Source organism: Gossypium arboreum, chromosome 13 (assembly GCF_025698485.1).
Source record: "Gossypium arboreum isolate Shixiya-1 chromosome 13, ASM2569848v2, whole genome shotgun sequence".
Classification (NCBI taxonomy): domain Eukaryota; kingdom Viridiplantae; phylum Streptophyta; class Magnoliopsida; order Malvales; family Malvaceae; genus Gossypium; species Gossypium arboreum.
Genome location: NC_069082.1, coordinates 129,245,098 through 129,268,236, shown reverse-complemented (window position 1 = coordinate 129,268,236; position 23,139 = coordinate 129,245,098). Strand labels below are relative to the sequence as shown.

At 30.6% G+C, this 23,139-nt stretch overlaps 4 protein-coding genes across 4 annotated transcripts; all 4 read left to right on the top strand.

Moving 5' to 3' along the window:
- The first annotated feature begins 1,531 nt into the window (after positions 1 to 1,531).
- Positions 1,532 to 3,835, top strand: LOC108485251 (alpha carbonic anhydrase 7-like). The gene is made up of 7 exons (XM_017789084.2): positions 1,532 to 1,641; positions 1,735 to 1,952; positions 2,327 to 2,433; positions 2,556 to 2,658; positions 3,172 to 3,339; positions 3,475 to 3,528; positions 3,605 to 3,835. The coding sequence occupies exons 1-7, from the start codon at positions 1,551 to 1,553 to the stop codon at positions 3,686 to 3,688; spliced, it is 825 nt and encodes a 274-aa protein (XP_017644573.1). The 5' UTR covers positions 1,532 to 1,550; the 3' UTR covers positions 3,689 to 3,835.
- A 4,985-nt stretch (positions 3,836 to 8,820) lies between these two features.
- On the top strand, positions 8,821 to 13,920 carry LOC108485252 (uncharacterized). The gene is made up of 11 exons (XM_053024393.1): positions 8,821 to 9,021; positions 9,128 to 9,211; positions 9,313 to 9,428; positions 9,525 to 9,626; positions 9,987 to 10,100; positions 10,900 to 10,956; positions 11,094 to 11,160; positions 11,832 to 11,885; positions 13,238 to 13,312; positions 13,444 to 13,479; positions 13,563 to 13,920. The coding sequence occupies exons 1-11, from the start codon at positions 8,875 to 8,877 to the stop codon at positions 13,653 to 13,655; spliced, it is 945 nt and encodes a 314-aa protein (XP_052880353.1). The 5' UTR covers positions 8,821 to 8,874; the 3' UTR covers positions 13,656 to 13,920.
- A 688-nt stretch (positions 13,921 to 14,608) lies between these two features.
- LOC108485380 (GATA transcription factor 11-like) lies at positions 14,609 to 17,435 on the top strand. The gene is made up of 3 exons (XM_017789210.2): positions 14,609 to 14,794; positions 15,289 to 15,571; positions 16,390 to 17,435. Exons 2-3 carry the CDS (start codon positions 15,317 to 15,319, stop codon positions 17,077 to 17,079), a joined length of 945 nt encoding a protein of 314 aa, XP_017644699.1. The 5' UTR covers positions 14,609 to 14,794; positions 15,289 to 15,316; the 3' UTR covers positions 17,080 to 17,435.
- Positions 17,436 to 18,236: 801 nt separating this feature from the next.
- Positions 18,237 to 21,387, top strand: LOC108486248 (auxin response factor 10-like). The gene is made up of 4 exons (XM_017790201.2): positions 18,237 to 19,440; positions 20,077 to 20,906; positions 21,021 to 21,086; positions 21,181 to 21,387. The coding sequence occupies exons 1-4, from the start codon at positions 18,454 to 18,456 to the stop codon at positions 21,260 to 21,262; spliced, it is 1,965 nt and encodes a 654-aa protein (XP_017645690.1). The 5' UTR covers positions 18,237 to 18,453; the 3' UTR covers positions 21,263 to 21,387.
- Positions 21,388 to 23,139: the final 1,752 nt, after the last annotated feature.

Below are 23,139 nucleotides of genomic sequence, written 5' to 3'. Positions count from 1 at the left end.
ACAATACCCATACTAATTGAGCTAAGACTCAATCGACAGAACACTATAATTTTTAGATCTTCAATCTTATATATTTTTTCATTCAAAATTTTGTTTAATTTTTATATAAAATTTACTAATAATAGTAGTTCCGTTAGAAATAATAATTGTGTTAATACTTATACAAGTCATTTAAATTCCAAATAATAACAGTAATTTAGCCATTAAAGTTGAAAAATTAATGTCAACGTGTTCTTTATTTGGGCTGCAGTTTTCCAATTTGACCCACTAATCTAAATTTCACCACAAATTTCACATTTTTGATCAAAATTTACTAATTTTTTATCTTCATAATTATAATAAGTAATTTAAATTTTCAAAATATTATTTTAACATGAAAAACCATTTGATGTACTGCTAGTAGAGCTTTTAGACTCTACAAGAATGGTTAATGCGTTGATAAGTGTCTTATTAACATATAATAAAATATTAAAAAAGTAAATATTTTAAAAAAAGTGATACATGTCAATTTTTTAAGCATGTTTGTGGAATAAAAAAAATACACTTCCAATGTTCCAAATACCCACTCACAGGGGCGTAACTAGGAGGTTGGTAGGGCCCCAACCCTTTTAAAATAGAAAATTTTTCATTTAAGCCGTTTAAAATTTTAAACTAGTAAAGGTAAAATTGCATTATAGCTCCTAAAAATAATAAAAATCTTATTTAATACTTTAAAAATTATAAAGATATAGACTATTAAAATAATGAAATTGTATTTTACTTTCGTAAAAATTATAATTTAATTTCTACCCTTAAAAAATTTAAACTTTAACTTATGTTTTTCTTAAACATTTTATATTTTAATTCTTTCAAAGAATTTTCCATATATTTTTCTTTATCATGTCACTTTTATAATTAAATTGATAGGAATTGAATTTAATATGAAAACGAAATATGCACGCTTTTATTTATTTATTATTAAAAACATTCTCTATTCAAACAATTTTAATTCAATCGTAGCTTATACATAATATTATTGACCAAACATCAACATCAATAAAAATAATACTATAGAAAACACATAAATCCAAATTAATAAATAAATAAATAAATAATTAGTTATCAAGTTGTTGATTTCTTGTGTTCATATTTGCCACCACAAAAAATAATAATAATAACTCAGAACTCGAGAGAGTACCGATAATTGTAGAAAGTTTGATCGGTTATTTGATAAATTATGGTTTAAAAAACTTCTTTCGAATGAGTTAAAATTTCTTAACAAAACCCATTTTTTATAAAGTTAAAATGTCATAAGTCCTTATATTCTTTCCAAATTTAGAATTTAGTCTTTGTTTTTTTTCTAAGAACTTAGTCTCTTTATCTAATTTTAAAATTTAAAAATAGATAAACTAAATTCCTAGAAACAAAAGTACAAATACCTATAGTATATTTTAACCTTTTATAATCCAAAATTTTCAAAGGAAATACATTGAATTTTCAAAGTTGAACTAAGCTATATAAAGTAGCCTCCCTTCTCCAACATATTGTATCATAACAAAAGCTCTTTAAAAATGGCAAAGCTACAAATGAAACCCTTGGTTTGCATTTTGTTCATTGTCATCATCTTGCAACATTCAAGGCCAACAACATCTCAAGAAGTGGGTAAGTAAACTATACTAACCCATAGCTATAATTTTTTTTTCACCATTAATATTTAAATAATTCATTTGGGTTTTTTTTTAAAAATTTTTTTAGAGGATGAAAGTGAATTTAGTTATAGTGAAAACAATGAAGGAGGACCATCAAGATGGGGAGAGATTCATGAAGAATGGGGTGCATGTAGCAATGGCACAATGCAATCCCCTATTGATATGTTCAATCAAAGAGTTCAAATTGTTTCCCATTTAGGGAAACTTAAAAGAAGCTACAAACCAGCTAATGCTACCCTAAGAAATAGAGGCCATGATATGATGGTATATAATTAAAATCAAAGCTTGTCTTTTTTCTTTTTTTTAAAAGGGTAAACTACACTAGTAGTCACCCAACTATTAATAAATTTCTTTTTTAGTCATCAAACTATGAAAAGTTACAAAATAGTCATCCAGTTATTAGTAAACTTCTTTTTTGGTTACCTTACTATGAAAAGTTACAAAATGATCACTCAACTATTCAATTTTAACTTTTTTGTCACTAACTATATTGGATTTTTAGGTGTTTAGCCAATTGGTGACCATTTTATAACTTTTCATAATTAGGTAACCAAAAAAGAAATTTACTATTAGTTAGATGACTACTAGTATAATTTATCCAAAAAAAACTTGAATCAACATACTTTGTGTGTATGCAGTTGAGGTTTGATGGTGAAGCTGGAGCTATAGAAATCAATGGTACTGAGTATGCACTTCAACAGTGTCACTGGCATTCTCCTTCTGAGCATACCATTAATGGCAGAAGGTAATATATATAATTTTGATATGTTCATGTATTCATGTTTTTTTTTTTAATATAATCCCGTGTTACAATTTCATTGTAATAGAACCAACTAAAAGTATATATTTTTAACTTTGAAAATTCAGGTTTGATTTAGAGGCACACTTGGTTCATGAAAGTGCAGATGGTAAGATTGCTGTAGTAGGGATCATGTACAAGATTGGAAGACCAGATCCTTTCCTGTTATCAGTAAGTACAAACATTTATTTGTCGGATGTAAATGTTCTATACGGAAAAACATATTTGTAGGGATGAAATCATAAATTTTATGTTGGGGAAAGATAAAATTAAAGTATCTTAGGAGGCCAAATGGATAAAATTTAGGGACTAAATTGAGAAAAGTTACCAAATTCCCGGACTAATATAGACAAAAAAAAAGTTCAAGGATCAAATTAAAAAAAAATTGTCAAATTCAGGAACTAAATGGTACTTTATCCTGTTTTAAAATAGTTTTTAAATTGAAAAAGTAAATTTTCAAATGGCCAAAATAAAAAAAAATTCACATATGACTAAAGCAAAAAAAAAAAAAAATCAAATCAAACCATTTATACTTAAAAGGACTAAAAGTGAAATTATACCATTTAGCCTCTACCTTCCACCCGGCTTCCTCCCTGCACACGAAAACTCCAAAAAAAAAAAATTTAAATCGAAACAACATAGAAATATAACAATTCCGGTACTGGAATTTGTCTGTTATTGCAGTTAGAGGAACATTTAACAGCCATTACAGACACAACCGAAGCAGAAAGAGCAGTGGGTGTAATGAATCCAAGGGGAATAAAATTCGGAAGCAGAAAATATTACAGATACATCGGCTCTTTAACTGTTCCTCCTTGTACTGAAAACGTTGTTTGGAGCTTTGTCCAAAAGGTTCATTAATCCCTTCAAAATTTATTAAATAAATCTTTTGTCTTTTGTTCTTTAATTCGTAATTTACGATATTGTAATTTATCTTTAAAACAGTTTACTGATCATTAAAACCTGTTTTTTTTTTTTTTTAATCAGGTGAGGACTGTTACAAGAGAGCAAGTGAGGTTGCTTCGTGTGGCCGTTCATGACGTAAGTTCTTAAATAAAAAAATAAAAAAAAATATTTATATTATATATATATAATAATTTTAATTAATTATTTGCAGGATTCGGATACTAATGCAAGACCATTGCAGCCAATAAACGAACGATGGATTCAACTCTTCAGACCAGATGATAAAGAGAATTAATAGAGAGAGATATTCATAGTATTATTTTGATTATGTTTTAGAAATTATTTAATATTTTTATAAATTTTTGAGCTTAATTATGTATTCGTTTATTATTATTGTTATTATTAAAATGAATATATTTTTAATATTTTATTTAAATCTCACTTATTTTTTATTTTTGAACAAAGGTAACCCTAACCATATAATATATGTATAGTTTTATGTACCACCATTTGCAAATTTCTCCTTTTTTTTTTTTTTATAAGTTTTGTTATACCCTTAAACTTTGAGAATATTCTTTGGTACGACATCAAGGAGGGCCTTATTTATCCTTCGAGAGCACCCCTCAGAGATATTACTTGGCTTAGTACCCATGTGGATCTTACTCATTAATTGTTATCTCTAAATCTATCTGTCACGTCTCATCTAAAGTGATTGACAATACGATCAATTGTCCCCCTACTTAGCTCTATAGCGATGAATCACTTGACCACTTGTCCCTGACCCACTAATAGAGACTTGACATCTAGTACCTCAATATTGTTGTTAAGCGTATAAAATCCCTTAGCTTTAACGGAAAAAGGAGGAATCTTTCTCTTCTAATTTTATCCCCCAAGAACATCGATTATGGTGGCTCTCGACCTTGTACCTAACAATGTGAATCACCTAGGTTTGCTGTAATATCCCACACTCGACTTGATCGTCGAATTCAAATGTGTGATGTCACATTACGTCGCCGAAGCAACTCAAGCTACTATAACACAAATAAATTCAATTCAATCATCAATTTAATTCATATGCATGTATTTAGACAATCATTGGTTTTATTTCATCAATTTACGGGGTTATATGAGTTAATTTCAAAGTTAGGACTTGAATCCAAACTTAAATGTCAAATTTGAAATTTATGTCTCGAGACAAAGATCCCCATGTCTCGAAACATGTCATAAATTATTTTGAGATTTTTAGCTTTGAAGTTAGTATGTCTTAAGACACCCTACATGTTATGTCTCGAGACCAACTTCCTCTGTTTTCCTATTTTTGCTTCGATATTTCAATGTCTCGAGACAAGGAATTTCTGTCTCGAGACCTAGAGCAGGGCAAAATCTATTTAGCTTCAATGTTCTTCTGTCTCGAGATCTAGGAACAATTGTCTCGAGACTTAATGCTAGCTCTAAAATACAAAACTTAAATGAAATTTGTTATAATGGTCTCGAGACATGCTATTTCTATCTCGAGACTCGGTGACCAAATGGTCAAAATTCTACATTTTTTTGAGTCCAAAACCTTAATCAATTCAACCCAATCTTACCTCAAAACATAATCATCAAAGTGAATGATCTAAATACTTTCAAAACATCACCAAATCCTAACCTTTCATACATCAACACTTAATCAACCAATTCACACAATCCAACCAACATATAAGCACGCATAATTAACAACTATACACATTTTTTAATAAATAATGTAAAAATGTGATCATTTCTAAATCCCAAATCAAATAAATATTTACTAGAATTATATTTACGAAAAATTTCGATGAGAAACAATGACAAAAAATCACTTAAAAAGAAAATATGGGTGATTTTATCGATAAATGCTATATGTTTAAGTTTGTATATTTAAAAAAAAAATTACTTTTTACTATTTTAGAGTTTGATTGTAGGAATGGAATTAAAATTCCATAACTCATAATTAAATTATATATATTATCATATTGTTTTGATTTTATAAAATCTAATTTAAAATTATGAAATTATATAAATACTCTTCTTTTAAATTATAATTAATATTATTATGAAGATATTTTTGTATTTTCATTCTTTTATATAATCTCAAAATAAAAAATAAAATTATAAATTCAAAAGTTTATTAAAATATAAATTATTTACCACTCCATCTATATTTATTATTAAATAAAACTTTTTAAAAATATTTTAACATAAAATAGAATATAAATTAAATAGCTTGGTAGAACATATTTATAATGAAAATAGATCGTGCATAAATTATAATTTAATTATAAAAAACTAATAAATTTAAAATACAAAATATTAAATACTTAAAATAAATTTTAACATAAGTTCATTGTAATAACTAAAACAACACAACAAATCTCTATTGTCTTCTTCTTTATTTGTCTTTCTTTAAAAAATTATATTACAAAAAAAAAATTTCTTTTTGATTCTCATTTCTCTCTCACTTTAACATAAAAGCCAAACTGATCATCAGGTAAGTTTCTAACCCTAACATTTTCTTTACGAAATTTTATTTTTGGGGTTCTTTTAATATTTTAAAATAATTACCAGATTACAATTTTATAAATTTAATTATTTGTTTGAATTGTTGAATTTGATCCGAGATTTTTTTTCTTATTATTTTATGTAATGGATCAGAGAAAATGATAAAATTAATCTGGAGATTGAAAAAAAAATTATAAATTGCATTGTTGGGTACTTGTTTGAATACAATTTAAAGTTTTTGGATTTAATTTCAATTTGCATTTATTTATTGGTAATATAGATATTGAAGAATGTTTTATTCGCTCCTCAAGGTGCTTATGGGAGGTAGCATTTTATCTTAAATAGACTGCAAGATATTGCATTCCTGATATGGCCACCATTCACCGCAGGTTACCATTTTTTTTTTGTTTATGGGTTAATTTGCATTAGATGTCCCCCAATTGTAGTTCAGATTTTAAATTGGTTCTTTATTTGAGTTCTTAAAGTTTTTATATTGTATTAATTAGGTATTTTTATTAATCTAATTTCAGCTCGAATGTTAAATGTTAGCTTAAATTTGATGTGAAGTATATTTAAAACGTGTGAATCAAAGTTTAAACAAGTATATACCTAGAGACGAAATTACATGGGTAGTGGAAGGAGCATGCCCCACTTTTAGGTCCCTCCCAACTTTGAAATTAAAAAATTGAGCTTTCGAGCAGTAAAAGTACGATAAAGGTTCTTGTAGTAAGGGTCAGATTGCATTTTTCCCTCTCTACTTAAAAAATAGGCAAATTAGTTTTGGTACGTTAGATCAAAGAGTAAATTGGTCATTTTTTGTTAAAATTTTATTCATTTGTACTATTAAAAATTGGCGTGACTGATAAAATAATCAAACAGTGCCACGTGTACCATATGTTGACGTATAAGGACTAGTTTTTAACTGTAGAAATCGATAAATTTCTTTTTACAGAAGGACTAGATTGCTTTTTGATCTAAGGTATAGGGACTAGTTTGTCCCTTTTTTTAGTATAGGGAGAAAATTGCAATCTGAATCCTAGTACAAGGGCCACCATGATACTTTTATTGCCTTGGAGCACTCAATTTTTTTTGGTTTAAATGCCTCCTAAGTCCTTGCTGATATCAAAATTAGACTCTCTCTTCTTTTTGGTTTAAATGCTTCTTAGATCCCTGCCAATTTTGAAAATGTTAGTTTCTTTTTAATACGTTACATCTAAGCTGTCCATGTGATAGGTACAAACACGTTTAAATTTTGATAACATATTTTAAATATGCTCCACATCATGTCCAAGCTAACAATTAATGCACAAGCCGATGGTAAATTAAAGAAAGGACTTGATTGATGGGATACTAATACTTTGAAGACTCAATTAGAATCCCTTGAAATTTGATGACTAATTTAAAATATGGACCATAGTTTGAGGACTTTTTGGTGAAATTAGCCCTATGTTCATTGCTAAAAACTATTTCAATGCTTTGACAGTGGAGTTATTAAGAAAACAAAAGACAGTGTCCGTTTCATTATCACGACAATTATTGGATTTGCTTTAGGATTCTTCATTGGTTCTTCATTTCCATTCTTTTCTCATTACAAGGTACCTTCTTTTTCCCTTCATTTATGTCTTACATAATCTTCACTCATATGATGGTTTTTGAATGGCCTAATTTCGGTTTTTAGTCCTTCTGCTATGTTAGAAAAACGAGACTCTACTTTGATTTGGTATAATTTAATCCTTTTACTTTTATAATGTTAGTGAATTATCTAAATTGACAGCATCGCTAATACGATGACTGTGAAACTTTAATCTTATATTATTCAATCACGTAGTTAAGGTGACCATGTAAAAATACAGTCAACTATAGGGCTTGAATGGGGTAGGCAAGGACCTTGCCTCCCCGCCCCCAAATGATAAAATTGTCATTTAATTTTTTTAAATTTTCGTGAAATTATAAGTTAATATAATGATAAAATTGCACTTTAATTTCTTTAGTAAATTTTCTATTATTCAATGCCATGTAGAAATTTAGTCAACTATGCAAGGGCATAGACAAGGGGCAAGCAAGTACCTTGCCCCTCTCAAATGATAAAAATTCTATTTAATCCTTTCAAATTTTATGAAATTACGTATTAATATAATGATAAAATTACACTTTAATTGTCAAAGTGATTTTTTGGGTTCACCATTGCCACTATATTTAACTCTAATAAATTCAAATGTCAACTTACTTAATAATAATAAAATAATCCATATTGTCAATTTAAAAACAACAAATGGTGTCATGAATTCGAAACTACTAATAACATTACAAAAAATAGAGAATCAAATTATGCCAAAAATTGAAGTAGAATGTTCAAATCTTGAATTTCATTATAATATTAGGGACTAAAACAGTAATTAGACTTTTTCCCTCAATCCCTGCAGGTTTACTTACCTTCAAGCCATAGATCATCTATTGATGTAGCAACAGCATCTAATGACCAAGGTTTATTTGTAGTCAAATCTCCTCAAACAAATGTGGTCGATGTTCCCATAGTACCCAAGGTAATAGTACTTGGGTAAAAGTATCATGAAGGCTAGTAGTGGTTAGATTGTATTTTGTCTTTTCTACTTAAAAAAAATAAGTAAATTAGTCTTTCTATTAAAAGTTCTATCTATTTCTATGGTTAAAAATTGATCTCTATATGTCAGTATAACGTATACGTGACACACCACGTGCCATTGTTTGGTTAATCCACGAGGCAAACTAATTTTTAAAAATACAAATAGATAAAATTTTTAATAGAAATGACTAATTTTCTTTTTGATCTAATGTATATGGATCAATTTGTACATTTTTTTAGTTGAGGGGGCAAAATGCAATTGGACTCCTAGTGTAAAGGTCTCCATGATATTTTTACCCAAATTTTGTGAAGTGTTGCTTGTTAACAATTACGTCATAGTACTTGGTTTTAATCCAATGTTGTTGAAAAAAAAAAAATTCTGGTTTTTTTTCCCCCAGAAATATATTCGAAGGAATCCTCGGGGTTCAAAATTATTACCACCTCGAATCAATGTTCCAGAATCTGACCTTCATCTTCGCAGATTATATGGTTTACCTCCTCTGGTATAAAACACAATCATTGTATCATTGTATAATTGTCAGCTTCATACCACCTCCAAATATGCTCATAAGGTGTTTGTTGAAATGATTGTTCATTAAAAACCTGCAGGATTTGAAGAGGAAACCAAAGTATTTAGCAGCATTTTCAGTTGGTATTCATCAAATGTATAATATTGATGCATGTGTTAAAAAGGTTCAATCAATGGACCCAATATTCTGTCTTTTTTGCATTTTAGTGTGTTTTGTTGTTGCTGTTCTAACAGTATTGTATTCTTACATGTTTTATTGATGTAGTTTTCTGAGGATTTCCAAATTGTGCTGTTTCATTATGATGGGAAGACAACTGAATGGGACCAATTTGAATGGTCAAAGAAAGCAATCCATGTTACTGCCAGCAAACAAACAAAATGGTATGTTCTACAGTGTTATGATGCATCCATCCATACATACATATGCATGTAACATGTTCATATACATACATAAAAAAATATATTCGTATCATTTAGGTGGTATGCGAAAAGGTTTTTGCACCCTGATGTTGTTGCTGCTTATGAATATATTTTCATATGGGATGAAGATCTTGGAGTGGAACACTTCAATGCAGACAGGTTCGTGTTATGTTTTCTTTTTCGTGTTTACCTAATGTTCAGCATGCATACATACATGAGTGGCGAAGAGGGGTCAGGCAGGCCCTGGTCCCCTAAAATGAGAAATTGTTTTTTTAGTCTCTCAAAATTTATAAAATCTTAAGTTAATATATGGTAAAATTATAGTTTGCCCCCTCCCAAATGCTAAAATTCTGATTTAGTCTTTTTGAAAACTATAAAAACTTAAACTTATACAAAGATGAAATTACATTTTAGCTCTCATAAAAATATATAACTCAACCTCGATCCCTCCTAAAATAATTTCTGGCTTTGCCCCTATATGTATGTATGTATTTTAATATTGTGTGACCAAGTTACCAGATACATAGAGCTGGTGAAGAAACATGGTTTGGAGATCTCACAACCAGGTTTGGGGCCCAATGATGTAGTCACATGGGAGATGACAAGGAGGAGAGAGGACCAAGAGGTTCACAAGTAGGCTCTCTTTCTCTACATTCTATACCTGTAAAACAAATGGGTCGGATTGGTTTTGAGTGAGATTCATTTGAATCGAGTTAGTTTATATTTTAAAAATTTTGAGTTTTTTTAGTGTAAGTCAATTTTGGGGTCAAGTCATCTTGGGTTTGGATTAATTTCAAGTTTAAATCATTTTGATATCAAGTCATTTTGAGTTTGGATCATTTGAGCTTAAGACTTAATTTTTATGTCAGGCCATTATAGGTTTGAATCATTTTAGGTTACTTGTCCAGATCTTTTTAAGTTTAAGTAAATATAAGTTTAATTTGATCAAATCAAGTTGGTTTTAGATAAGTCAATTTAGATTTTAAAATTTTTCAAGTCATTTTAGTTTAGGTCAGTTTTGTGTTCGAGTCATTTCAAGTTTCAATTCTTTCGAGTTTGACATTCAAGTTTTTCAGGTCTCGATCATTACAAGTTTATATCATTTTGGGTTCGGGTTGGTTCAAGTTTGACTCATCTTGAATTTGAATAGTTTCATATTTGGACAAGTTTTGAGTTTAAGTTAATTTAAGTTGAATGATTATGATTATTAACTCTTTTTTTTATGGTCGAATCAAGTTGGATCAAATTTAAATTCTAAATTTATCGATGAACATATCATTCATTTATAGCTCTAAAAGTAGCTTAGTCCTTTTTAATTGTAGAGTATTCAAGTCTTTTTTTTAAATAATTTTTTTTACTTTCACCTCTCCAAACTTTTAAAATTTCATTTTAGCCTCTAATAACAAATTCCTGACTTCGCCGTCGTAAACAGGGTTAGCCTCGAGAGACCAGGCTGGTGTAGCGATCAACATTTACCACCATGTGCAGCGTATGCTCTCTCTCTCTCTCTCTCTCTCTCTCTCTCTATATATATATATATATACATGATATATACTATACTTTCGGACCAAGTGAAGATTATGAAAAAACTGGTGCCATTTAACATTGTTTGATGATTTTACTCAGTTTTGTGGAAATTATGGCGCCTGTATTTTCTCGTGAAGCCTGGCGATGTGTATGGTATATGATTCAGGTAATGTATGTTTAAGGTTATTAAAAAAAGTAACATAAATATGTCTGTATTAAAAGTTTGATTGTATTTTACTTTTTATTTTAAAAAATGGGTAAATTAGTTTATGTATGTTAGATAAAAGAGCAAATTAATTTTTCTATTAGAAATTTCATTTATTTTTACTGTTAAAACTGGTTTTTGTATATCAACATGATGTACATGTGAGGATTAAATTTTTAACAAAATGGACTAATTTACTTATGTTTTAAATAGAGTGGATAGAATGCAATCTAGCTCCCAGTACATATCCTCGATAGTACTTTTATCTTTTTAAAATGAGACTATTTAAGACAATTTGATACAACATTAACTCAAATATACAACCTTTCAAATGCTTGAAAAAATAACTGAACACATCGTATTTGACATTTACACCCGAGTTTTAAGCTTAGTTTGGATGGGCGATTAGGTGTGGTGCAGTCGTTTAGCTTATTTTTTGTCTCACGCTACAGTATCACTACAGTATCCAATCTCACTGCCACCGTTGTTTTTACACTAACCGCAAGTAAACGCACCGCCTATCCAACTCACCCTTAGTAACGTAGACCAGCACGTTTGAAAGTTGGTTTAATTTCTTTGAGCTCCTTCCCTTTTTCTTGATACTTACCAAAATGCTTTCATGTTGTTTGTAGAATGATCTTGTGCACGGATGGGGATTGGATTTTGCTCTCAGAAGATGTGTTGAGGTTGGCAATTTTTTATACTTTAGTCCCTGAATTATACCCATTTTCTCATTTGACATAATGATAGATTTAACCCCTAACCATTAATCTTTTTGTCACCTTGGCCTTAATTTTGGTTCTCGAACTTTAAAATTTAGTCAAAAAAATTTTAAGGATAAAAAAAGTTGATTGAATTGTTAAAATTTTGAGCGCAAAATGCACCGGTAGTCACCCAACTATTTAACTTTTTCTTTTTTGGTCACCCAAATATTAGAATTTTTCTTTTTCGGCCATTAGCCATTAAATTACTAACAAGAAGATAACTTGGCAGTAACCCTTAACATTTATACATTGTATCAATTTAGTCTTGATTTAGAAAAAATTAACCCTCGCATTTTTTGTAAAAAGATCAAATTACACAATGTGTAAACATTGATGATTAATTTTTTAAGAATTAAGACTAAATTGATGCAATGTATAATTATGTCAATTTTACATACTGTCATGTCATATTTTCGTCAATCATTTAATGGTCGGTGACCAAAAAAGAAAACAATTAAATAGTTGGATAAACATTTTTTAACTTTTCATAATTAAGTGACCAAAAAAGAAACTTACCAATAGTTGGGTGAGTACAAGTGTAGTTTATCCAAATTTTAAAGGTTTTGATGTGGCGACCCGTATGATAGTCCATATATGCTTTATAAAAATGCAAAAAAGTACATAAGTGTACTTTTTTTATAAAAAAAATGTGTTAATGACAGCAATGAAATGCATGTAGACTACCATACAGGTGATCACATTAGTGTAGTTAAAATTTTAAAAATTCAATCATTTTTTCTTTAAAAGAAGCAATTCAACTAAAATTTGAAAATTAAAGGTTAAATTTATCAAAAAAAAAAGTTAGGGCCAAATTGGCAATGAGTTAAACACTTGGGGCTAAATTCAAATGTCAAATAGTGACTTAAACTTATTTATTTATGAGATAAATATCAAAACTATAAATGAACTTTGATCCAATGTGCAATATCATACACAAACTTTAATTTTGTACATTATATGAAATTTCGATTTGATTCAATTTTCACAAATCACTAACAACATTAGCACTATTTGAGGTTGATATATTACATACACAAGTAACTATATTAATCCAATATGAAAATATGTATATATTAATTTTTTTAAATATGTACAGTTGAATCAAAATCAAAATTTGATGTATACATATGAAGCACAATTTAAATTTCATGTGTATAATTGCACCAAATTAAAATTCATATATTAATTTACACATCACACCAAAATTCATGTATAAATTTGATATTTATCCCTTTATTTATGTACACAATAAGAATCATGTTTCTTCTCCACAGCCCGCACATGAAAAAATTGGAGTAGTAGATTCAGAGTGGATTATTCATAAAGTAATCCCTTCTGTTGTAAATCAGGCAAGTTATCAGCTTCCCATGTATATATTTGGCTATGTTATGGTGTATTAATTTTCATAAATTCGAATTCGAATAACATAAATTTATTTCAGGAAGTGACTCTAAATTTAAATAACATAAATTTCTTTCAGGGAGTGACCAAATTTGAGAAATCTCGTAGACAAGAGGTAAGTAATGTATCTTTCGTTTTCAAATCCGAGTAACATAGATAAAAGTCTCCACGATTTGATTTTCTTTTTTCTTTTAGCAGGTTAGAATAAGGTGCAAAAGCGAGTTGTCGATTTTTCAGGATCGTCTCGCCAATGCCGACATGGCATACCATGCTCAGTTCGGAAATGGGTAATTTTTGGTTTTTGGTTTTTTGCTTAACTATATTACTTTTCTCACTTAGGTGCTTAAGGTTAAACTATCAATTTTGTCTCATTTATCCTAAAACTTTAGGTACTTAGTGTAAAAATGATATAGTCTAAGGACCAATTTTGTAATTAAACCTTTTAAATTTGTTTTTCCTCAGACTTCCCTCATTATCTTCCTCATTTGTAAATTATAGTCATCTCAATTGATGTTTGTTAGGGTTCAATTTTTGACTCTCTTTTTTTCCTGAAAAAGTGTGAATTCAAGTTTGGATTGTTTCGGATTTGTGTTGTTTTGGGTTTGAGATTGAGACTTGAACATTTTAATTTGAATTATTTTTTATTCGGGTCACTTAAGTTTGAGTTCAACGATTTTAGATTATTGACTTCTTATAGACAAATAAATTTGGGTCAGGTTTGGATTTTAATTGGGTTAGTAATAATTGTGTTCTAAACAAAATGGCTATTTCTCATCTTTAAATAAACATTCATCTTTTTACATTTTGTACCCGAATCTTCGAATCAATATTCTTTTCTATTTTTTGAATTAGTATTCTTGTCTATTTTTGGTTAAAATGAAATTTTATTGATATATTATGAAAAGGCCACATTAAATTATTTAATAAAATTACCAGAAAAAGTTGAAATTATGACTAAAATATACATTTTAAAAAGTCAATAGTAAAGGGATTAAATTAACTAAAAATACATAATATAGGGACCTTCTCAGGAATTTGACCTTTCAAAATTGCTTCCCCGCCAGATTCTCAAGCTAACGACAACATAGAGGAAAGGATCTAATTAATACACAGAACTGATATTTTGATGACTCGTCAATTAAAAGGAGTCAATTTAGAATCTAATCTTAATTTGGGGACTTTCAATGAAATTAACCCTGATATTTTCAAAAGATTTAAATTTTGATGACGAATGAACGGTGATTAAAAAGGAAACCGCGCAGCCACCTCTATGCGCGCTTTCTTACATTAGCTTCTTCTCTCTTTCACGAAAAAAGAAAGAAAAAAATCCCTAAAATTCGCAGACACAAAAGATTTTTCCGAGAATCTCTTTTCATTTTCCTCTCATCCAAACAATAGTTTTTTTCCCTTCAATCTTCTCTTTGAACCAGGTCCTCTCTCTCTCTCTCTCTCTCTCTCTCTCTCTGCATCTTCTAACTCTTTTACTGTTGTTTTAAAACTTTTTTTTTGCTGCATTTTTATTTTCCATCTATCCAAACAAGCTCTTTACCAAAAGAAAAAAAAAATTGAGCTGTTATTTACTACTTTCTTATTTTGTTTACTTAATTTACATGCTAAAATGACAACTTAATTGATTATCCAGCCTAGAAAGTGACATTTCCATTTATAATGTTACTATATTATTACCTTCTTTTCGTTGCTAATTAATTTAAATTTTGATTTTTATAAGATAATAAAGAAAAATGACAGTATATCTAGATTAGGTAATTTCCAAATGGGACAATAACTCTTTGTTAATCCCCCTCTTATACGCGTTTTAATTGATTTCTTTCGATTGAGTTTAATGTTATAAAAACGCGTTTAATTATATTTTATACGATATATATTATAATAGTGATTAACTTTTTTATGTTTCTTTTAACAGATAATTAAAAAGAAAAAAAATTTAAACCATGAATGATGATTTGTTTGATGATGATGTAATAAAGTATTTGGATTTACCATTGGAGGATGTTGAAAGGATTGATGGTGGTGTTAGTGGTAATGTTATAAAAGATTTTGGCTTTCCTTTGTATGACAACAATGGTGGCTATGGTGGCGGCAGCTTTAGTGGTGGTGAAGAGTGCGATTGTAACTTTCAGCATTTAGCTGGCTTTTGTGGTGGAGATTTTCTTGATGATAGTATAGTTGAAAGCCTTACATTTTCAGTGAGTGTTCCCTTTGTTTTCGATGTTTATGATTGTTTCGTGTTTAGTTCCTAATTTCCCATTGGCGTTCCTTAGCTTTAGCATGAAATATTGGTTCGAAATCGGATATATTAGGAGACATATTAAATATATCATTTGTGCCACGGACTAAAACGTTAACATGCTTAACACACCGTCCGTGCCTTAATGGATTAGTCTTCCGAGAGTACATTCTACTATGTGCATGTTAAATGCTAAATGCTTTGTTGCAAGTCTTAGATTGTATCCTTTTCGGAGAAACCATTATAGCAATATGGTGATCCTTGGTTCGTTTTGGTTTAGAAGCAATGTCTCCTTAGAGTACTTGCACATTCTATTCTTTATTGACTGAATTCTGCTTTGAAGCACGCTCGGGACAGAGCATCGTAAAAGCAGGTTATTTAGTGTGGCAAAGAGCTATAAAAATGTCGGGGGCATTGATTTGTTTGTAACAGGGTCTATTTTCTTGCTTGGTCTTGTTTGGTGATTTTGAAAAATCGGTGTTGATGTTGTACATTGCAAAAACCAAGAACATGCTGTTAAAAGGACGGTGGTGCAGCTGTTTGGTCCAACTAAACAAGCAGGCCCGACCAGTGGTTGGTTTGCCTTGCCAACCAATGGATTGGGGCCCACATAATTGAAGTGGCTCTCCTTATGATAAATTTTGTATGTGATTTATGCTTATTATTATAGTTGGTACTTACTCTGAAATGGATGGTGGTCTTCTAACCATTTTTCTATTGAATTGTCGTACAAGTATGATAACCATGAATTGTTTTTTTTTTCCCTTTTATATCTAGTGTGATGGATATTCTCAGCAGTCGAGCTCTACCAAGGCATCCTACAGCGAGTCCATGGATGTCAAAGGTTCATCTTGGTTCCAAACCTCCAGTCCAGTGTCTGTACTTGATAGTCATATCTCTTCCTCGGGTGCAAACCGAATACCTATTAATCCTAATCTCAGTTTCCAGGGGAAGCGATGTAGAACCAATCGAAGACGAGCATCGACCTTGAACTCACCATTCACATTGCCTTTTGTATCCTCCACCTTTTCTACCTCCCAAAGATTTTATTTTCCAGTTGGTTCCAAATCAGAATCCGTAAGCCATCTTTCTCAGAAACCTACCAAGAAGAGACTAAAGAAAAAGAACCTGAAATTGCTTTCGGGGTTCAGTGAGAGCAACAACTCCTCCTCCCAACAGCTTGTTATTAGGAAATGTGGGCATTGTGAAGTTACAGAAACACCGCAATGGAGAAAAGGTCCAATGGGTCCGAAGACCCTTTGTAATGCATGTGGGGTTCGCTACAGGTCTGGCCGCCTCTTTCCCGAGTACCGTCCTGCTGGAAGTCCTACATTCATTGCATCATTACACTCCAACTCTCATAAGAAGGTGGTAGAGATGAGAAGAAAAAGCCAATTCACCGGCGACAGCAATACCATCCGTGTTGTCAATCCGACAGAAACATCGCTTAGGTACCAACTTTACTGAAAGCTTGAAGTCGGTAGCTTCCGTCCTTCGTCTTGTAGACCTGTCAATTCAACGGCCCGATTGGTTCAAGGTAAATTGAACTGGATCAATTCAAGTTTTCAAATTTCCAGCTAATTTCAAGTTTGGATTAAGTTCGGGTTCAAGTTTTTGGGGTCGAGTCATTCAAGTTTGAATCATTTCAAAATTACTTATTTGATCATTTCGAGTTCAAGTCATATAGATTTAAGTTGTTTGACTTATTCATGTTTTGTGTTTCAAATTAGGTTTTAGTGAAAAGTTTAGTTACTTTTAACATGCTTGATAAGACCTATTCATATTCTTCTTCAATGCAATTTTATTTAGTGTCTTTTTTAAAATTGATGACGATGTTTTTTTCCTGAACTTGGTTGAGAATTTTATTAATTCCATTACTAATTTACCATATAAAACCCTTAAATTATTATCATATTAATTTTTTACATATTATCATATTGAAATTTTGTAAAAATGTAAATAAAGTTAAATTAATATGCTATAAAATATACAAATTACGCAAAAATCATAAATCACATACATTTTACGATGAAAATTTTACATTTAAAAAAAAAGATAGCACTAATATATTTATTTATATCAACTAATATAATTATAACATAAAAATTCTAATAATTAAGTGATATTAAAAGGAAAATTTTCCAGAATTTTTAAAAAAATTAAAGTTTAAAACTTTGAGTATTTAAGTATTCAAGCTTATGTTACATTATACATTTATGAGTATTTTAATTTTATCATGAGAGTAAATAAATAATTTAATTTAATTTTTAGTCACTCAATTTGCATTTATAAAAAACTTATAAAGTTATAAATGGTTTTCAACCACGGTTAATGGTGAAGTCAACCATAGTTAGTCTTTGCCTATGTTTCTTTACGATATTTTAGTTTCAGTTTATATCACCCGTACGAGATATTGATGCCAGCTAAATAAATCTTAATAGTACAAAAAATTTTTATGAAAAATTGATAATTACAACTTTAAATAAAAAGAAATAAAAATTTTAATTGAAGTACTAATTTTCTGATAAATTAATTTATTTATTTTTTAAAATAAATAGGTAAATACAAGGTATCCATCCTACTTTTACCATATATATATATATATATATATCATCTTTATCATCGTTAAGAGTATATATCATCATTAAGAGTATGTCAGAGTGAGGGCAAACCTATTTTCTGTCTTCTTTTTTTCAATGTTTGGTTTTTAAGGGAAAAAAAAGGAGTAAGAGATTTACAATTAATTGTCTTAAAATTTAATGAACTGGTTTTTCATTTCATCTTCTCTCTTTAAATCCCCTTGTTCAAACTTCAACATTTTCTGCAGTTTTTTGTAAAAAAATGGAGCTTGAAAAAAGCTTAGACCCAAATCTATGGCATGCATGTGCTGGATCCATGGTTCAAATCCCACCAATAAACTCCAAAGTCTATTATTTCCCTCAAGGCCATGCCGAGCACTCACTTAACTCGGTGGATTTCCCGTTTTCTCGTCAAATCCCACCTCTTGTTCTTTGCCGAGTTGACTCGGTCAAATTCATGGCCGATGTTGAAACCGATGAAGTATATGCCAAGATCATGCTTACGCCATTACAGAACAACAAGCCTGATGTTGGAGACGATGATGGTGTTTCAAATGGCGGCTGTAATAATATTGAAAAAAAGGCTGCTTCTTTTGCTAAGACGTTGACTCAATCCGATGCTAACAACGGCGGTGGGTTTTCCGTTCCGAGATACTGTGCTGAAACCATTTTTCCCGCGTTGGATTATAGTGCCGATCCTCCGGTTCAAACCGTCGTCGCCGTTGATGTTCATGGTCAGCTATGGAAGTTCAGGCATATTTATAGGGGAACTCCGAGGAGACATTTGTTGACTACAGGTTGGAGTGCTTTCGTCAACCGGAAAAAACTCGTTGCCGGCGACTCAGTCGTGTTCTTGAGAGCCGAGAACGGTGGAATTCGTGTCGGGATCAGGCGAGCCAAGCTTGGGATTGGGGATGGTGATTGTTATGGAAGTTTGGGTTTTTATGGGGATTCAAAAAGGAACGGAAAAGTGAAGCCGGAGGAGGTTTTGGAGGCGGCGAAGGCGGCTTCCGGTGGCCGGAAGTCGTTCGAGGTTGTTTATTATCCGAGAACAAGCAGGCCGGAGTTTTGTGTTAGGGCATCTGCAGTGAATACAGCAATGAAGGTCCCTTGGTGTTGTGGCATGAGGTTCAAAATGGCTTTCGAGACTGAAGATTCTTCTAGAATTAGTTGGTTCGTCGGAACCATATCGTCCGTTCAAGTTGCCGATCCGGTCCGGTGGCCGGACTCGCCGTGGCGGCTTCTTGAGGTACAATATTCGATCCTCATTCACATATTCTTTGGTAAAAGTGGGATAGATTACATTTTGCAAATTACTTTTAAATTAAAAAATAAATTAATTATTTCTGTTAAAAATTTCTTTTGTCAAAATAACCCGATAATGTATCTCGTGTAAATGTATAAAGACAATTCTTAATAGTAGAATTAAATAGAAATTTTAATAGCAAAATAAATTTATTGTTCGATATAATATATATAGTTTAATTTGTCATTTTTTTTTAGTAAAAGGCAAAATACAATCGGATTTTTAATACATAGACTTTTTTGGTACTTTTACCCATATTTATTTGTACATTAGCTGATTTGTATGTGTAGAACAATAGTAGTCTTGGACTAAAACAGAACAACATGAATCAAATTGTTACTATACGTTTCGTATCGGTTTATCCTCGCAATGCTGGTTCGGTTTTTGCTTTGCAAGTATGTTCTTGGTCATTTAACCTTATAACTGGTTTGAAATTGATTGAACCGTACTCGTTTTCGGTTCCTCGAAAGAGAAATGTACTCGACTCGTAGTAAAAAATGGATGCTTAAGCTTTTGTCGGTCCATAAACATTTTTAGCTGCCCTTCCTACTGACTTTGATAATCGATTCGCCGTTGCAGGTGACATGGGATGAACCGGATTTGCTGCAAAACGTTAACCGTGTGAATCCGTGGTCAGTTGAATTAGCATCGAACGTGCCCGCTATCCACCTCTCGCCCTTTTTACGACCGGTGAAGAAATTGCGGCTCCCTCAACACCTTGACGGACTATTAGTGCAGTCTTTTCCAAGCAAGCCCCTTAGCCCAAGCAACCCGTTTTATCGTTTATCTGATAATGCTCCTGTAGGGATACAGGGAGCCAGGCAAGTTCAATTCGGGTTACCTTTATCGGATCTCCATCTTAAAAATAACCTGAATTCGGGACTGTGCCTGTCTGGTTTCCAGCGGTTTGATCTACACGATAGAATTCCCGATACATTCACAAACAGTTGCAATAATCTATCTTGTAATAAATCCAAAATCCCGAAAAAATGCCGGTTTTTACTCTTTGGTCAGCCGATACTTACTGAGCAGCAACTGTCTCAGAGCTCTTCAAGTGAAGCTGTCTCGGAAGTTGTTAGTGGAAACAGCTGCAAAACAAAAGATTCATCCAACGGCTCAGGATCTGTTATCGGGAACCAATTCTCTCCGGAGAAGTCATCTACTGCTCGATTTTTGTGGGATTGGGACAATCGAGCCATAGAACCCTGCATGGATACCGGTCATTGCAAGGTATTCATGGAATCGGAGGATGTCGGACGAACTCTTGACCTCTCGGTTCTCGATTCTTATGAAGATTTATACAGGAGATTGGCTAACATGTTCGGAATAGAAAGATCGAAAATGTCCGGACATGTGCTGTATCGAGACGCAACCGGTGACGTCAAACGAACTGGAGATGAACCATTCAGGTATGTTTTTAAACCATTTTATCGGAACATCAAAATTTCCAAACTTTTAACTGCGGTTAGCTTCTTTCGGCTTATATTTACGCTATATTTTCGATCTTCTTTTCGGCATTGTAGTGCATTTATGAAGATCGCCAAAAGATTAACAATAAGAATGGATTCAAGCAACAATACTATTGAAAGGTATGCCAAAACATTAGTAGCTAAAGCAGTGTGTCTGATTTTGAACAACCCGACTTGTTTATACTAAACTCGGTAAACCGTCTTCTTTTTTCAGGTCACGGCTCACCGGAACCCGAGCTGCGGAAAATGGATTTCATGGATCAAACAAGACAGGTCCTTTAAGCATATTTGCATGATTTCGAGCCTATGTATTCTGTTGTACAGGTTTCTTGTCTTTGTGTAAAATATCTTCAAAAAGAACATTTAAATGTCTTGTAATTTGTTGAATGTTATTAGTAAATTATTCTCAATGTTACCAAAATTATTAGTAAATTTATGTTTTTATTAATTTCAAAAAGTTACAAAATAGTCATTGAATTATTCTCATAAATTTGAAAAATGCCTTGCCCTCGAGTGTGGTTTGAACTATTGATTTGCATAACTAAAAAAGAACCAATTAAGCTTATGAGATTTTCAATTTTTCTTTTCAATATAGAGTTGATGGACCTCTTAATGCATCTTGTATTATTTTCGGTCAAGATTTTATCTCTTGATTTTATAGAGAGTCTCGAGTGCCTAAGGTTACTTGAAAAAGCAACTAATTCAACCTCACGGAAAAATGATTGAGTTTGGTCGATAATTTCATACAATGAACTGAAAGCGCTCTTTATTTTAAAGAAAAAAAAATTAACTTATTCACATTTTATTTAATGATCAAAAGTGGATTATAATCAAATTATATTAAATTAAAATACAACAATTAAATTGAGAAATTAAAATCATAATTTAACCCATAAAAAATGTCAACAAATTTTTCATCTTATTACCATTATTGATTTAAGCAAAAATCTTTGGATCTCCATGAAAAAAGAATAAGAAAAAATGGGATTGTTTTGGGATCATAAACACAGAAAACATGGAAGACTTTACTTTCTCAATAGGTTTGAAAATTACTGGATTTTGTGAAAACTAAAAAAAATATATATTTAAAATCCCAAAAAATAATAAATAAAATAGAAACAGCCACACGTGAGGATGAGACCAATCATCAAACAGCTAAAGCCTTGAAAGTTGGGATGAGATGTGATCAATCAAAGCAAATCACGGTCCCACGTGTGGCCCTCCTTTTTCGTCGCCGTTTTGATGGTTGAGCTTCTTTGCTCCCTTATTAAAAATAAATTTTATTTGTTTAATCTAAAATTAAAAAAAAAATAAAAGTATAATGGGGATTAAAGGTCAAAAAAAAAAGAGGCATAGAACACTGAATCCAAAAAGGTTGTATTAATGGTGTCTTAAATGTTGTAAGAACCAAGTGCTGAGTTTTCATCCACTTTGAACAATTTATCCACATAAATAAATTTTATGTGAACAATTAATAATTAATTAATTAATTAATTAAATAACCCAAGATCCAAGAATTATGAGTTGTGATTTTTAATTTTAAAATATTTATTTAAGCTTTATCAAAATGTATAAGTTGTAAATTTAATCATTGTATTTAAATTTATTTAAGTTTAATTTTGCATTATTTGAATTGGTAAATTTAATCTTTATTTTTTTTTAATTTTGAAACTTCAATATTGATACAAACTATTCCGATTAAAGCTATCTTGCATTAACGTAAATTTGTCAATTTAATTCGTATTCTCTAATTGGATTATTCTTAACCCATATAATTTTTAAATTTTTAAATTTTGATCTTGGCACAAACGATAGCCATATAATCTATTAACGAGTACTTTTTGAGCGATATGTAAAAATAACAAGCTGGCATGACATTAAATTTGAAAGTAACAGAACTTAATGAATTTAATAGCTATAATTTCTTTACAACTGAAATTTTAAATTTTGAAGAATAAAAAATTTAAAATGACAATTAAATTATATGGACTAAATCAACTGCTTAATCATGGTACAAGAACTAATTAAAATGTAACATTTAATTATTAAATTAAAATGAAAAAAACATTTTTTTAGTTTAAAAACTATATGAAGTTATAATTTTATTTTTCAATTCCAAAAGATTTTAGTATTAATTCATTTAAGTGTACTAAATAAATAATAATTAAATAAA

What these genes read in the sequence shown, in the direction of transcription:
- LOC108485252 (XM_053024393.1), top strand. Translation starts at nt 8,875, where the DNA reads ATGTTGTTGAAAAAAAAAAAATTCTGGTTTTTTTTCCCCCAGAAATAT. An exon ending in GAACACTTCAATGCAGACAG is followed by an intron (nt 9,627 to 9,986) that starts GTTCGTGTTATG and finishes CCAAGTTACCAG; the next exon opens with ATACATAGAGCTGGTGAAGA. An exon ending in AGAAATCTCGTAGACAAGAG is followed by an intron (nt 13,480 to 13,562) that starts GTAAGTAATGTA and finishes TTCTTTTAGCAG; the next exon opens with GTTAGAATAAGGTGCAAAAG.
- LOC108485380 (XM_017789210.2), top strand. Translation starts at nt 15,317, where the DNA reads ATGAATGATGATTTGTTTGATGATGATGTAATAAAGTATTTGGATTTA. An exon ending in TTGAAAGCCTTACATTTTCA is followed by an intron (nt 15,572 to 16,389) that starts GTGAGTGTTCCC and finishes TTTTATATCTAG; the next exon opens with TGTGATGGATATTCTCAGCA.
- LOC108485251 (XM_017789084.2), top strand. Translation starts at nt 1,551, where the DNA reads ATGGCAAAGCTACAAATGAAACCCTTGGTTTGCATTTTGTTCATTGTC. An exon ending in CAGATCCTTTCCTGTTATCA is followed by an intron (nt 2,659 to 3,171) that starts GTAAGTACAAAC and finishes CTGTTATTGCAG; the next exon opens with TTAGAGGAACATTTAACAGC. An exon ending in TTTGGAGCTTTGTCCAAAAG is followed by an intron (nt 3,340 to 3,474) that starts GTTCATTAATCC and finishes TTTTTTAATCAG; the next exon opens with GTGAGGACTGTTACAAGAGA.
- LOC108486248 (XM_017790201.2), top strand. Translation starts at nt 18,454, where the DNA reads ATGGAGCTTGAAAAAAGCTTAGACCCAAATCTATGGCATGCATGTGCT. An exon ending in CGCCGTGGCGGCTTCTTGAG is followed by an intron (nt 19,441 to 20,076) that starts GTACAATATTCG and finishes TCGCCGTTGCAG; the next exon opens with GTGACATGGGATGAACCGGA. An exon ending in ACTGGAGATGAACCATTCAG is followed by an intron (nt 20,907 to 21,020) that starts GTATGTTTTTAA and finishes TCGGCATTGTAG; the next exon opens with TGCATTTATGAAGATCGCCA.